This window comes from Sinohyriopsis cumingii, chromosome 10, assembly GCF_028554795.1.
Source record: "Sinohyriopsis cumingii isolate HCF-2022 chromosome 10, ASM2855479v2, whole genome shotgun sequence".
NCBI lineage: Eukaryota > Metazoa > Mollusca > Bivalvia > Unionida > Unionidae > Sinohyriopsis > Sinohyriopsis cumingii.
Window position 1 is genome coordinate 34,737,675 of NC_142970.1, and position 17,346 is coordinate 34,755,020.

Genomic DNA, 17,346 nt, shown 5'->3' on the forward strand with positions numbered 1-17,346 from the left:
AAAACTTCCAAACCAGGTCTGTTGACTGGTATTGATAAACCGTATTATGAGCGAGCTTACCCTGTAACAGCAGTTATTTATGGAATCTATGAGATAAATAAAAAAACCAGTGTTGATAAACTGACACCCATGAAATTTTCAAGATTAAATTGTGTGTGTAGCCGAACGAGTAATAGAACACTTTACAAACGCGATGCGTGGAAACGGATTAACTGATTTAAGACATGAAAAAATAAACTCTTGGGCTGATTCAGTTAAGGATACCGGTGCTACAATAAAAGATATTGCTGAACTAGGAAAAATATTAAAATTTCCAATAAAAGTATCAACGATAACGGGAGAAGTACTGCATGAATCAAGATATAAATCGAAAGGAGCTCCAATAAATATTGTTGATCATAACGCGCATGCATGGACCAGCGCAGTAACAATATTTCCACGTGATCGAACTGTTAGATTTTACCCCTCAGATATGGGGGGAGGCATGTTTGATTTTATTAACAAAATAAGTAAAAACAATCCTGTATCGGTATGGTTATTTAAAAATGATGATGAAGGTGAATTTGATCAGTTTGTTAAACCAAATGGTGAAATATATCGAACAGAATCTTTCCACGACGAGATGAAAAATCTCGCGGAGAAGTTTTTAGAGTGCAAGCACTCCACGGAAAATATGGACAAATTACTAACTAATTGTTTTACCGTTCCATCTGTTGCGGCTCATTTCGCTAGAGAAAGAAATTTATGGAAACCAACACGATTTGATTTACTCGAGGACGTATGCGCAAGTTGCGTCGAATATGGACATGGTGGACTATGGAATACCAAATATAATTACAATGATGTTATTTCAGTTGATATGGTTGCATGTTATCCGGGAAGTTTTCTAGGATACGGAGATTGTTCTGTGTACTTTAAAAGACTCGGTCACCCTACAAACGAGATGACGCGAGTGGCAATTAATGGACCATTACCTGATTTTGATCTGACTGAATTCGCTTGTGTTGAATCATTCGAGTTTAACGAAAATCTCCATCAAATTTGTTATGTTTGGTTTGGTAGGCATTTTTGTGAAAAACGTTGGGTGCCTATAGTTTTATTACGATATATGCTAGATTGTGCGATACTGACATCGTTGGTTGGCAGTGAAGCAATTATATCATATCACGTGCAGACCGAAGTTTGGTTGCCCATGCCAGGTTCCATCAGTCTCGATGAAGTTATTAAGGAATTTAAGGAAAAATGTCCTGACATTTCCGAAGATGATATTATCAAAGAAGCTCCTAAAATTCTCGAGATTAAACTTAAAACCGCAAAAGATCTCGGTAGAAGAATTATAGGTAAATTTACTCAGGGTGGTGCATATGATCATAAAAGACATCACACACGATTAATTCTAGATGATGCCGAGTACGATTTTATAATTGCTGATACAACAGCGAGAAATATATTTGTAAATCGAGAAAGTGTTTATTTATCCGACGGAACAAAATTGGGTATGATCGTTAGCTACATAAATGATGTCTCCCCACAGTATACTCATCTAAGATCTTCTATGTTGGCTTATGTTTCTATAAATTTATTATCGATGATTAATAGATTTCCTGAGACCGCAGTCAGAGTCGCAACAGATTCGTTTTATATTTCGAGTAAATATTTGGAGTCTGTTCTGGAATTTACAAGTAATGATGAACAATGGAGTTCATGGAGAATAAAAAAGGAAATATTACACAATTATACAGAATCAGAAGATGTTCCGATGAGAAATTTTCATCATAAAGGTAATAAAATATAAGAAATGTTGAAAGTGCCGTCAGTGAGTGATCCAATAACTAGATATAAGACAGTATATCTCAATGGACCTGGTGGATGCGGCAAGACGAAACGAGCAGTTAATGTTTTTAGAAATTCAGATGTGATCGTGCTGACACCCACACATAGACTTGCACGAGAGATGAAACAGCGGCAAGTACAATCGTGCACGCATCATAGTTTCTTTCGGTGGCGCGGGGATACATGGACTTCTGAACGAATGGGAGAAAAATATATACCCAGAATAATTATTTGGGACGAGATATGTATGGTGTCATTGGATACATTAAAAACGTTTCTTGATTGGTTGTTGACGAAAAATACCACATAATAATGTGTGGCGATCATGGTCAGCCGCCGCCTTTTGTTGGACCATCTTCACATGATTGGTTAAAAAAATTCATTGATTATTACGAAGAAATAGATGATGATCATAGAGCTCTTGATGCAAATTTAAAAGAGTTTAAAAAATTAATCAGATTACAATCAAACAAAATTCAGTGTGAAATAATATGCGGAGTGATCTCAGAGACCTCAATGAGTAATTTTTTGAATTTATGGAGACCCAGCGATTTGATAGTAGCAAGCAGAAAAATAATTAGAGATGCTTTACAACAGCAGTTATTTCAGCTGCATAAAGAAAAATACTCAGAATTGCCCGTACCATTATGTTATAGACCATCAGATACAGGAAAACAGAATATTAATGTTGATATTCCAGGACAGACTGAGAAACAAAATCTCGTATTAAATGATATTGTCGCTGTTGATATCAGTATTGTCGAAGATGCATTGCGCGCTGACAAATCTCCATGGGTGTTGGGATACGCTATGATGATCCACTCGTCCCACGGATTAACTATTTCTGATACACAAGTTTGGATCGTAGACGATCGTATTGAGTGGTCAAATTTAGTCTATTTAACGGTATCAAGGGTTAGAAAAATGTCTCATTTACAGAGAATTATAATTCCTGAAATCGTTAATAAATTTAACATCATCGACAGTGATATAATAAGAAAAAAATTAATCGGATACAAACAATCTGATAAACAAAATAAACGCGACTTTGATCTTGATGTTGAATTTATTATTGAGTTAAAACAGCAGCAGAATAATCATTGCGCAAGTTGTAATTGTATAATGCTGTGGAGGTATTCAAGTAATGATTCAAGACAATTTACCGTAGACAGAAAAGATAGTAGTCGCGGTCATACATGAGAAAATGTGATGTTGACCTGTCTCGAGTGTAATCGGCGTAACGGAGCTAGTTAAGTGATCGTGGTGGTAGTTGTGTATCCTCGGGAATTACTTGTAATTGTTCACGTGTAAATCCACGTTGAGGAGCAGCCGAATCTAATCTGTAGATTGCAGGTCTACCTGGGGATCTTGTCACGGTGGATATTTTGTGTGTGGTAACACTCCAAATAGAATCAGTAGCTCTTTCTTTGCCACCTTCAAGTTCACCCGGTTCATATAAATATCTAACTGTAACATCATCCAGTATTTTTTGTTTTTCAATATCTTTTCATTGTATTGGTATATTTTTTTGTAATTGCATTAATGGGTTTCATGTTGGTTGTTCATGTAATCTCATTTAATGCAGCTATCACGCTTGGTAATCTTGCAACCCATTCACGAGATCTCGTATCCTGAATAAATTCCCTCGCATATTGATATCCAAATAACCGCTCAGCAAGTGTTCGATTAAATCGTTCCACAATTGCCTGATCACGATGAATTGCAGTGTGTCCTCGTCGTATTTTGGTATTATGTTGCTTCATCAACGATGATACTGGACCAAGAAATTCCTTGCCAGGATCAACCTGTAATAGATTTGGCCATCGTAATGGTCCTCGTTGATAAATTCGTTCAAACGCATCGGCTACTTCAGATGATGTTTTCGCTGATAGCGGTTCTGCATCTTTATATCTACTTGCAATATCAACAACAGTTAACGCGTACTTGTATGTTTTTCTACGTACAGTATCATGTGGTAAAAATAAAATATCTGCCTGATGAACTTCATTAGGAACATTAACATCGAAATACTTGTACTGAATTCGTTTTGGTGGTGGTAGGTAAATTTGCCATATTGCTTGTTTGGATAACCACGCTTTAGCAGTAGAATGTTTAACCGCTGCTGTATCAGCAAGTTTACTAATTGCTGCTTTACCTTTCCAGTATCCTCTTGGACTATAATAAATTGATTCCATTATATATTACCAGACCCAAGCACTAATTTACCTTTCATCGCAGATCTTACTAACCAATTAGCTAATTTTTCTTTGATATTTTTATTTTTTATAGAATCTAGCGCGTGAATTAATTTCACATCTGCAATATGCCTGTCTTGTAGATTTTTACTCTTATACGCAACATCATGAGCATGACAAGCTCGATCAATAGTGTTTACTGGTTCCTCGCCTGGTTTTGGTTGATCCTGATTATCGAGCCTGATATCAAGTCTGGTACCAGGACCGCAATAATTATATCCTGGTAGATGTTTTTCTCCTGAGTATTTAGCCCATAGAGCACCTGGAAATTTTGACATCAAATTAGCAATATCACCACCGTGCTTATTAGGTAAAAACGAAAATTTCTTTCTACCACATACTGAACATTTTCCGCCATACGCTATTTTTTTATTTTTTGTGGTAACCGTAGCTAAATCAGTAGTTGGAGTTTTAGATCTGCAACGTAAACAATATAGATTCATGTTATAAAATATATGGATATAATTAATTTCTCAGCAACTCGGCGACGAGAGCCAGTTAAACACCACCCCACGTTACCCAATTCCATCAGAATGATTATCATAGGACCATCTGGATCGGGTAAGACGCAATTATTACTTAATTTGATAATGAGATGGTTGAAATGGGATAAATTATATTTGGTAGCACCATCAGAGGTGTTATGAAGTATTAAAAGACTTTAATGAAAATGCAAGATTAATAAATGATAGTGAAAATATTGTTAATTTTTTAACAGATATCGAAGAAGCACCGTCCGTAGATGATCTTGATGGGTTTATTAATAATTTATTCGTATACGACGATGTGATGCTAGACAAACAAGCAAACCCAGCTAGAATATTTTCTCGTGGCAGACATAAAAATACAGATGTGATCTATGTTGCTCATCGGTATGCACAAATTCCGAAAGTAATCAGGGATAACTGTAATATTTTAGTTGTGTTTAATGGCGTAGACACACACACACTTAGAAATATTCATCAAACCTGGTGCAGCGGTGACATGGATATAATTAAATTCAGAAATTTCTTTTCACGAGCACAAACTACTCCGCATGGATTTATAACAATAAATTTGCACGATCCTAGAACAAGATATCGTGTAGGTCTTGATACAATATTTGGATAAATTAATAGCAGCAGAGAGGGTGTGGACCGCATCCATTGTTTGTCTGGGTCAATCAATGACGCGGTAATGTTAATGACCTCTATGAGAGGTCACTATTTTTTTTTTTGTCTTAAAAACGTACGTGACACGTTAAGTGGTCTGATCGCTTTCTCTGCTGCTGGTCATCTTTCAATAACATACTGCCTAGTTGTGTTAGAAACATTATTTTTCATTGGCTGTTTGACTCGCGCATGAGCAAAAGGGTAAAAGTTGGACTTCTGGTTTTTTTTGTTGTTTTTTTTTTTGTTTGCTAAATGGAGCCATTATTTTTGTATGGAGACCACTCTTTATTCCAAATGCCCATCTTATCCTACTTTTTGCAAAGGCTCATCTGTCTGTTTGCAGTTCATACCGGTTTGCCTTAGATCTGAGACCAAAAAGTCTAAAATCCGAACACAAAATCAGATTCCAACCACAGGCGAATTTTGCGCAAAAAAAAAGTCAGGTGTATTTTGTAGTGCAGCTGGATATTCCAGATTATTTGGTATTATTGTTGAGCTACATCTGTCTACCTTTCTATAATACCACCCACTTTAGTGTATCATGCATGACCATGACGCTACAGAGCTCGGCAGTAGGCTACTACCTCCTGCCCGGTAAAGTCGTCGCTAGAGGTTAATGTGTTAATAGAGTACATTTTTAGAAAAATTAGTTTGTATATTGGCCACCTAAAATTACCCATTCATTAGTGTAATAGTCACATTCATCATGTTTTGGTTATGGAAACTTTTATTATTCTTCAAATTGTTAAGACTGCTGGGGTGGCCTAAGTAGTTAGAGCAGCCACGGGTTTGAATGATACCAATGACTGATAACAATGTTACTAACAACTGCCTTGCTTGGTGCTCAGCATTAAGAGGTTAGTGTTAGAACTGGTTGGCCTGGTGTCAGGATAATGTGACTGGGCAGGACATGATGCTACATGTCTGCGGCATGATGCCCCAGTGCTAGATATCACTATTAACTGCCACACTGCAGACATCGTAGTGATATAACTAAACAATTGTTAAAGCTATGTTAAAAATCTAAATTGCACATGAACACACACATATACACACACTAAAATTAGTTCCTCAAACCCCTCCCTCAATTTCATTTTCCTTTGCAGACACTCAGATCAGGAAATATTTTTGAAATTGCTTGAATTCAGCCAGTTTTTTTTATCATGTTTGTTCATATTATACTACATGTGTACATTACAACAAGATTGCAAAGTATATTTTTACAATAACTATTATTTAGAAGTATTTGAAAAAATCAAAACAGTTATTACAGAAGGTTAGATATGCACTAAAAATCTGAATCATTTATCAGTTCATAGGAACTAATATTGATTTGCATGTATGTATGTATGGTGCCTGGTGAAGATGGGGAGGGGCTGGTTTTTTTTGATGTGGAACAGCACTGCTCATGTCATGTTTGCATTGCTTATTATCATATTGTCTTTGAACTGTAATTATAAAGGTAACATATTTTTCTTGTGGTGGAAATAGCACTTGCCAAAGAAACATATTATAATCATGGCCCTGTTGGATCGTAAAAATTACAAGTAATAGCAGAAGATTGTTTTCTGTAACATGCTGCCAAATATGTCTTATTCTTAATTTCAGCTTGGTAGCAAGATTTTTTTTACATCCCCAAACATGTATTTTGCAAAAGTTATTTTCACGTTATTGTTGTTGTTGTTGTTGTTGTTGTGGGGTTTAACGCCATTTTTCAGCACATGATAGGCTATGTATGGCGGCCAGTATTAATGGTGGAGGAAGAACCCGGGAAAACCCCGGGAAGAACCACCGACCCACAAGAAGCTACTGGCAAGCTTTCTCACACACCCACATTGGCTGAATCCTAGACTCGAACCCATGCAGACAGAGGTGAGATGGCAGTGATCTGTAACGGAGGGCGCTTTAGACCACTCAGTCACTCGGGGCCCCTCACGTTATTGTTGTTGTGGGTCTCACCTCCTTAAAATTTTGTACTTAGATTAAGTGAGTGTACCAATCTTCTGTTTCTTATAATAGCATTTTTGCCTTGATTTATGTGAGTAGATTTGAAATTAATGTTTACTTTATCAAATAAAACTTTGTAAACAAGTCTTTTTGACCATTTCCATAAAGAAATTGGTCTTACCAGACACCTTTGACAGTTGCATATTTACATAGACCAAAAGTGCTTATGAGATGTCCTGTTGTCTCTCATCTCTTTGTCATCCACCTGTTAGAATAAATTTGTTATCACTTAAACTACTTGGAGGATTGCCATGATACTTTTTGACATTATCACTACTGCTTCTGACTGGATGGTTATATCAACATGGGGTTTTCACTGGCAGACTTTTTATGATGTCTACTAAAAGACTTAGTATCATGTTAAGTTGGTAATAAATAATGCTAATAAACATCCAAACATGCCCCCATGGCAGTCATATTGAAAATCTTGTTTATTGCTACTCCTCCCGGATGGATGGCCATGGCAGTCATATTGAAAATCTTGTTTATTGCTACTCCTCCTGGATGGATCGCCATGGCAGTCATATTGAAAATCTTGTTTATTGCTACTCCTCCAGGATGGATAGCCATGGCAGTCATATTGAAAATCTTGTTTATTGCTACCCCTCCAGGATGGATAGCCATGGCAGTCATATTGAAAATCTTGTTTGTTGCTACTCCTTCTGGATGGATGGCCATGGCAGTCATATTGAAAATCTTGTTTATTGCTAATCCTCCTGGATGGATGGCCATGGCAGTATGCAGTTTTAACTAAAACACTTCCTATCATGTCTTGTTGATCGTAAATAAATAAAATGATGCTGATCTGACATCTACTATGGCCAGCACAGCAGCCATCTAAAAAATATTTTTATTGCTTATTTTCCTGAGCAAATACCCATATTTGATGTGTAGTTTATACAAAAAGACTTTTTATGTAGTCTGGTTTGTCATAAATGAAAATGATACCAATCTGGTATTCATTATGTCCACCATCTTGGAAACTTTATCACTGCTCCACCTAAATGAATGGTCATATCATCATGGGGTTTTCACCAGAAGACTTCTTATGATGTCTAGTTCATCCTAAATGAAAATGGTTCCCCTTAGACATCAAATGTTGCCACTGCGTTTGTCATCTTTAAATTCTTGTTAATGTTGCCTCTCCTTCATGGGTGGTTGTATCAACTTGGTGGGACTTTCACTGAAAGACTTCTTATAATGATGTCTGGTTGGTTCTAAATGAAAATGCTGATATTGCATCCAATATGGCTGCCTTGGTGGCCATTTTACAAATCTTTTTACCACTATTCCTCCTGAACAGATGGTCATATCAACAAAGAATTTTCACAAAAGTCTTCAAGTAAATTTTATTGTTTCTAAGTGAAAATGATGCTGATTTGACATTCTATATGTCAGCCATCAAGACTGCCTTTAAAATATTGCTTGATGTTAGCATCTACTGTCAACTTGTCCAATTCCAAGTTGACAAATTATGCAACCTTTAATTGTTAAATGTAATGGTAAATCTGATCTTAAACTCTATACCAAAAATTGTTAAGACCCTGTCCAGATAAACATCGAGTCCTGAATTGGCAACCATTGACATCAATATTTTGTATATGAATGACTTTTAACATTATTGTATTCGACAGTATGCATTACTGGTGGTCTATCATGCTAGTCATTATTTATCACTACTGACACTGCACTCCACTTGCCACTCAAGCCACCTATGATCAGTAAATATAATCCAGACTTGCACACCTTTATGTGTATCAAAGCCATCCACAACAGCATTAAAAACAAATCAGTCATTTGTTATGCCTTCAGTTTTTGTGTCTCCTTCACTGGTTAATATTCCCAGAATATGCACCATAAAGATACCATGTGTGGTGATAAAGGTACTTCTGGAAACTCTTCATCTATATATTATTTTGTTGTAGGATCAGCTTTGTCAGTATAGTCTTTGAGTGAAACCCTCAACACACTAGAGTCTGATTCTGCAGCTTTTGCTGATTTTGGACAGGTTCTTTGCTACAGTGCCTCACATCTTCAGAACAGTATCTTAAAAGTCTGCATTGGACATTTGAAGTTTTCCAGTTCGATCTTCAAAAATCACAAGCTGACCTGGGTCAACATTAGTAACAACCTCAGCTGGTAAACTCCAAAATCTGCTTTGGTCACAAACTTTGTCAGATCCACATCAAAGCTGCATTGTCGGGCAGCTGGGCATTCACAAATGTAAATAGAAATCTTGTACAGTGTTAAATGTACTTTCTTAGTAATAATGTAAATTCATTAAACATTTATCAAGTAGGAGAATGCTCAGGTGCATACAACACTTTAAACGGGGCTGTCCAGCATAGTTTCCACTGACAGTGTTAAATAAAACTTGTCTACCACCCAAGGTTAGGTAATCAACAGATCTACTTAGTGGTACAAGCCCATAAGAGTCAAAATATATAAGATTTTTGGTCTAAACCACATATGCTACCCATTGCATACCAGGTCCTGTTGTTATATCCTGGTTGATGATGCAGGTGTGCATGGAATCATTGATACATGTTCATCATGCTTAAAGACACCTAAGAAATGTTTGACTGATTTTACCATAACACGTAAGTCAAAATTGGTTAATGGATGTGTCACCAGCAAGGCCACAACGGAAGACATTGACCCCAAGTCTACTCTTGAGGTCAAGGGGTTAACTAAAGACATATTCAGTCCCCCAACCACCTTTTTGAGAGCCATCACTGATGCAGATTCAATGGCTCCCAACACAGCTGTTTTGCATCTGCTGGAAATGCAGCTTCTAATAATGGGGTGGGGGATATTCTGCTGATCTTTTGCATTTGTGCCACCTCTGACTTTGACAACTTCAGTGTCACCAAGGTGTTCTTTTGTTTGACTGCATGATTAATTTGGGTCAACCACATGGTGGTAATGCAAGTTAACGTTGCCCAAGCATGCCTCTTTGTAATCCTGCAATCAATTCTGATTGTCCTTTTTATTTTTGCACACAACTTTGGGCTGACCCCAAACTTTAACTTCATGATAAATATAACAGAGCTAATTGATATGTCATGAATTTTCTGCAGGCATGTCAACCTCCTGTGCCTTCTGGCAACAGAAACTTTTCTGAGAGAATTATTACTATACATTTATTACCACCTGTGATATGGAGCGGCAGGAAGAATGAAGATGCATGTTGACCACAGACTGTTTAAACAACTCCAGTTGTTCCAATTAAATATAATTAGTTATAATGTACGAAAGTCATGTTGGGAAATTTGTAGACCGATGTCAACATATATAGGTGTTGGTCCAGGTTCAACCATAGCTTTTGGTATGCATGTGTAACTTGATTGTTGTCAGAACTATGTAAAATTTCTTTGGATGGTCCCAGATGACATTTTAGCTGCAAAGAAACCTGAGACACTCCTTGTTTGACAGATATCTTAGTACTCTGGTGTTATGTTCTTGATCCATATTTTGAAATGCCATGATTATGTTTTGGTTCCTGAATATTTATTTGCCATGTAAATTATCTCTGGGTATCATTTCTTGGGAGTGTGTCATGCACACAAAATGATGGCATTGATGCTGTTCCAGACTACTTAAGCAACAACAAACTTGATGCTATGGCCAGTGAAAGGATTGGTATAGGCATCCACAAAGTTAATGATGTCAACACAAATTGACCAGCAGCGGCACCTGCATCATTGGTGTAGCATTTTTGTGTCTTCAGTTCCAAAAAGAACCTTGTGAACATCTCTGCAAGACCCAGATATATGACAGGTCAGTTGCACACAAAAACATCAATCAGTTGCCTACATGATGTTGTAATTGATGGTGTGCAAATCCAAGGTTTTAATTTGGGTTGCTGCCCATGACCGCAGCTTCTACATCTTTGGTATTTGTAGTATTGCTGTGTAGTTGAGGCTGCCATATTGCATACAGCTTTTTATCCTTGTAAAGCATCATAGAGGGGCCAGCAGACATTACGTAATCATTGCAGTGTCTGGTGAGTCTGGTAATCATTGTGGCAGTGTCAGCGTTGTTGTGAATTGCTTCAATTTCCTTTCTGTCATTGGAATAGCATGTCGTGCTAAACAATGCCATGATGCTGTTGTTGACAAATCCAACCATGACATTGGCACTGTAGTTATTATTGTTGGCCTGTATAAGTTTCCCTTCAATTTCCAAGATGGCCTCACATGGACACAGAATCTAACATGTGTCCTGCACTTGTAATTCTAAAATTGGTTGATCACAGACCCTATCTGGGTATGAATAAAACTGAAATTCTTTTGTAATGTGATGTACAGATACAGGCAAGCCCATGTCAACCATGGGATCAGATATATAATTAAATTGTGCAATTGTTTATATATTATTGGTTTCATCTAATACCTTTTGCAAGACAACAATAATACACTCCCCATTATCAACCTTGCAATAGCTGAATCAGCTATACATTCTTGAGTGGCTTCATTAATGATTTTCTAAGCAAGGCAGGCATTGTTTTCATTGAAGGCAGTATAACTGGTTTTGGTTGCCTAGTCACTAATTGCCATAGCTGATCAAGATTTGATTGCAGTGCTTGGTATCCTAGATTTTTTAAACAATCTGCAGCAATATTTTGATGCTAACAATGAATTGCATTGCAATTTGTTCAGCAATTGATGGAGCATGCAAAGGCAAGGTCATGAGCACCTTTGATAGGCCTGTAAATAATTCACAACATCACCAAGGCCAGTTCTGTAATATGCCATGTAAACAGATTTTCTTGACTTGGCACCACATGTTAGTATCACACATCTGCATACAATTATCATTGTATTTATGTATTAGGCCAGTCTTTTAAGGTATAGTTGTTTCATCAGTTCACAAGGGTAAAACAGATACTTGTCATCAGGTCATTATGACATAGAAGATACATGGACATGGGAGTAACTCATATCAGATCACCAGGGTCTAGCCCAAACAATATATAACCATTTGATCCTTGTATTGTCAAGACTCAAGCTTTATAACTATCACAGATGGTACTACAGTTCAGATTAACTTGAGTTATAGTGCTAATCCTGATAGTAACTCCTGCAGAATTTTGACTGGTACCATCTTTTCCTGTCACTGGTACTATATTCTCCTGTCACTGGTACCATCTTTTCCTGTTACTGATACCATCTTTTCCTGTCACTGGTACCATCTTTTTCTGTCAATGATATCATTCTCCATCAGATTTTTTTATTCATATGTGCCTATGGGAAGTTCAGGTTCAATCCCCGGTCGAATCATACCAAAGACTTACAAAAATGGTACTAACAGCTACCTAGCTTGGTGCTCAGCATTAAGAGGTTAGTGTTAGGACTGGTTGGCCTGGTGTCAGGATAATGTGACTGGGTGGGACATCATTCTACATGCCTGCGGCATGATGTCCCAGTGCTAGACATCACTATAAACTGTCACACTGCAGACATTATAGCGACATGACTGAAAAATTGTTAAAACTGCATTAAAAATCTAAACCACACACACATTGTGGGAAGTTCAGCATCATTCCACCATCTGCCAGAAATGCACTTATTTGTGTGGAAGCCCACAAACAGCTGCAATTAAATATTGGGCCAACTGTGATAAACATGCAATTATGTTAGTGTGATCTTGAGTGTTTCACCTCTCCCTGTGGTGATTTATACAGAAAAGTCATGTTGTTGATGAAGAGATCATGATCATTGAGGTTTTTGTTTGCATTAAATTCATGTAAAGTAGAAAGTGCATCAGAACTCATCATCTTATAGATATCTTCAACAAGTTCATGCATCAACTCGTGAAATGTCTTCAGATCCATGACGTTGTTGGTGAACAACCACTGAAAAATGAATGCTACTTCATTAATGACCTCATCTTACCCACATTAACCAACCCTGTTTTGAGCCAATCATCATGGTAAGAAGGGTCATACAATCCACCAAGCCTTCTCTTTTTTTCTTTGGCTTTTTGTGCTTTTTTCAGACATTTCTTTTTGTGTTGATAAGCTCATAATGAGTGCCCTGTGTAGTCTTATTTGCCATTCTAGCTTTTGTGGGGTTGGTGGTGAACTTTTTCAGGTTGTGTGCTACATCAGCTTCAATTTTTCATTGCCCCCTTTCATATTACCATTGCTCGCAAGCACATTTTTGTTCTGCTGACTGCATGCTCACATTTGTTGTATCTGAAACATTTGGCATATTCTTCCAGTGTTAGACCAGAATCATTGGAACTTCAGGGGATGATACATGTCTTGGGTGTTTTGATGTGGCTGAAAATATTTTCTTACCCATTTGGGCAATTCTTGTTTTTTCTTCATATATGCACACCTTTGTTTCTCTTTTTCTTCTACTGCCAATTTTTGTTATTCTTCCTTTGTGGGTGGTGAAAGTTTTCTTTTCTCTCTGGCTGCCAGTGTTTGACAGATTTGTTTCCATTTCTTCTTGATAACTTAGCGATGATTCTTCTTGTTCCCATGTTAGTGCATGTTGTTAGGCTCAGGTAATTATTTCCAGTGGAGGCACAGGTAAAAATTTACATGCGGGTGCCTATATTTTCTTCTCAACAGGTGCAGGTAAATATTCAGAAGTTTTCTTTTTGCCTTGAGTAAGTTTTGACAGTGGAGGTACAGATAAATATTCCGGTGCATATATTTCCTTTTCAACAGTTGCAGATGAGGCACAAGTAAATAATACTCATGTTTGGGTGCAGATGTTTTCTTTTTGGTTTAGTTGTGTTTTGCTAGTAGAGGTGTATAGGTAATTATTATGTTGTGGCTACAGATTTTTCATTCTCAAATGTTCCCTTCCCAGCTGTTCATATAATGCTTAAGATTCATATGAATGCTCAGGTTCTTTAAATATGCAAATGTCACACCAGCTTAGAAAGATAAGCTATGGGCAGCTCAATGGGAATTTGCCAAACTCTGACAGAAATATGTCAGGTTAATAAAGCTGCAATAGTGATGATCTTTATATAGTTTAATTTCATGAGATGTAACAAGGCCTTAAAAATTTCTAACCTCATTCTGTATATCTTTTCTTCACTGCCCAGCCTGCCACAGTATCATAAGTTGATTTTGATTCTAATAAGTTTTTCATCTAACCTGCAAAGCATAGACGAAACATAAGTATCACTTTTCTAATCACATTATTGTTGTTGGATATCCATCAATATTAAGTATATGCATTTAGCACTTGTGGAGAGTACTGCTCATCTCATCACAGGCTGAAGAATGTCATAGTGACCTACTTTTTATGCTACATTCCTTTGCTTTGTGTTTGTAATATGCCAAACAGAATTGTTGCAACAAAGTATTTATGTGGAAATCATAAATAAATTGAGGCCACGTTCAGTACCAAGATTGATAATACAAATTATAACAATATCACTCGTTTGATTTTCAATTTTTATCAAGTTTATTTCCAGTGGTAATTAAGTTCTATTTCTACACAGAGATTTATTGTTTTGCATATTAATAAATACTAATCACTTTGTACTTTGTTGATAGTCCTGAAGCACAGAATAATGCTGAAAATAGCAGGGTAACCAGTCCTGAACATGTCCATCCATCACCAACAAAAATCAGAGTGCGCAAAATTCGACACCGCAGAAGCAACAGTAAAGGATCTATTTCTACCTCTTCAAATAGTCCAGCAAAGAGTCCCACAAAGGATGCTCTTCATGATGAGTTACAATCAAAACAAATTAATTTACGACATGTAGATAGATCAACTGTTTCACCAGAGACATTCAGTTATCTTGGTCCAGGCACAGCAATAAGAGACTGGTCAGCAGACAGGGTGAATTCTGACTGCGAGAAGCATCATCCTGGAGGTGGTACCAAAGAATACAGAAATCTAAATGATGTGTGTTTTGGGTGTGATGGGGAATGTACAGATAATACTTGTAGCAGCAAACGATCTAGCAAGGCTAGTGCAGACATAGAAAGCAATACATGTGACTCGCCACTTGATAGTCCCAGCAGAAATATTCAAACTATAGTGGAAATCAGAAATAATGAAAATCAGAGCAGATCAAAAACTCTGCTTGAGAAAGATTCCAATGAGAATTTGAACTGCTCTTTAACAGCAGATATAGAAACTGAATACATCAAAGAGCTATCAAAGGAAGATAACTCCATCACAAAAGAACCCTCTATGAAGAGGACTATAAGTGATATGTCAATTACTACAGAATCAAGTCCTAGTCCCCCTATATTAGAAATTTCTGAAAATATCGAAATGAAACCAGACAACTTTGTACAGGCAAAAAAGAATGGAGTTCACCATAGAGATGCAAAGGTAATACCAAGTAGGAAGTACATAGAATCCACTTATTTTGTTTTTCTCTCTCTAAAATATCACAACATTCAAATTAAAACTCCTTTTCAAAAGGTTACGTTATGGAACAACACTGGTTTTTGATACAGCATTTTAGAAATGAGTAATTCTGATTGAATAGTTTATTACTAATAGTAACGTTCTTCTTCATCTTATGGTAAGGTCTTTCATCCATCATGCATCTAGTCTTACTTGCTATTTGCAAATTCTCAAACAGCTGCTTGGCTTTGATTGTAAAGAGGGCATTTGTTAAACTTCTAAAACAACTGCTTGACTTTGATTTACAAGGGTCATTTGTTCAGCAGATGCCCATACATCATTTGGTATTCCTGCTTTTAATTTACACAACTTCCAACTCCCCCACCCCCCACCCCCAAAAAAAAAAGCAACAGCTGAACAGAATTTAACCAGATTGGTCAGAAAACTTACAGACATTAAAGTTTTTCATGTTCACCAATTATGCTGGTTATCCGTCATCAGATACAGCAACCATTACTAATTGAAACAACACTAAGTGATGACTTCTTTCTATTAACCACAGTTCAACAAAATTTGATAGAACTCATCATGGTATAGATGGCACACAAATTTGCGTAAATGATACTGATCTACCATCAAATATGGAAAACAATATTGCTAATAGAGAGCCCTAAACAACTTCTTCCCAAAAACAGCTTAGCAAATTTTAACCAAATTTGACAGAAACTGTCCTGTTATAATGGACTTTCAGTTTCATACAAATGATACCAATACACCATCATTGCCAAGCAAAATCTCACTAAATTTGATAGAAAACATTTTGCTGTTAAGAGATTTGTTAGTTTTAAAGTAATGCTGATTTGCCAATAAATATGACTAGTTTCAGAAGATTTGACAGAAAACATTTTGGCTTGTAGGACTTTAAAGTTTATTCAAATGATGCCAATCTGCTATCAAATATAGCTATTGCTACTTTAAAAAAATGTTTTAGAAACTTCTTCAGATGTGGTGCTGAACCAAAGTTGACAAAATTTGAAAGACACCATCATAGGTTAAAGGTCTTTACATTTATAGAAATTATGCCAATTCAGTATCAATGTGGCCACCATTAACAAATATAGCATTTGAATAACTGTATCTCAGACAACTTTTAAACAGAAATATACCAACTCTGACAGAAAGTATCTTGTCATAGAGACCATTCAGTATTTTACAAACGATGGGCTGTCAAATATGGATGAAGGAGTAAAAACTAAATAAACCATAAAAACAGTTGTGTTAATTTATAGTCAGAAGGATTGGAACAAATTTGTACAGAAAGCATCATATCTATATACATGTATATGTGTAATTATTATGGGTCAGCTGTTCATGCATTTGGCTGTTGAGCAGAAGTCAGTCAGTTGAGCTATCATAGGCCCATTTGGGTCTGTTATTATTTTACCATCAGCAGTTGTTTCATAAGCCATACATTGGTCTATTATTTAGCCATAAATCATATTTGGTTGTCCCTTCAGTTCTGCAAAACTCCCTCATGTATTTATTCAGACCTTTGCATCAGAATTTACAGGTACATGTATCTAATACTTTGAAAGTATATTATTATTGATAGACAAAGGTCAGGGTCAGAAAGGGTGACTGGTTATCAAAGAAGTAATTTGTTCCGTATTTTTCCCCAGATTTTGTATGCCTATGATTAGCCCATCCTAATTTATTCATGGCATTTTCCATCTGTCTGTATATCCATCTTGTAAGATTTGCATA

At 36.6% G+C, this 17,346-nt stretch overlaps 1 protein-coding gene across 5 annotated transcripts in view; it reads left to right on the plus strand.

The window, feature by feature from the left end:
• The window catches only part of LOC149789863 (mitogen-activated protein kinase kinase kinase 13-like), a 245,253-nt gene that overhangs the window by 201,721 nt on the left and 26,186 nt on the right, over positions 1 to 17,346 (plus strand). For all 5 annotated transcript variants that reach the window (XM_089971848.1, XM_089971847.1, XM_089971849.1 and 2 more), the window contains one exon: positions 14,772 to 15,564. In XM_089971848.1, coding sequence (XP_089827974.1) covers positions 14,772 to 15,564 — 793 coding nt within the window. The remainder of the gene's footprint in view (positions 1 to 14,771; positions 15,565 to 17,346) is intronic.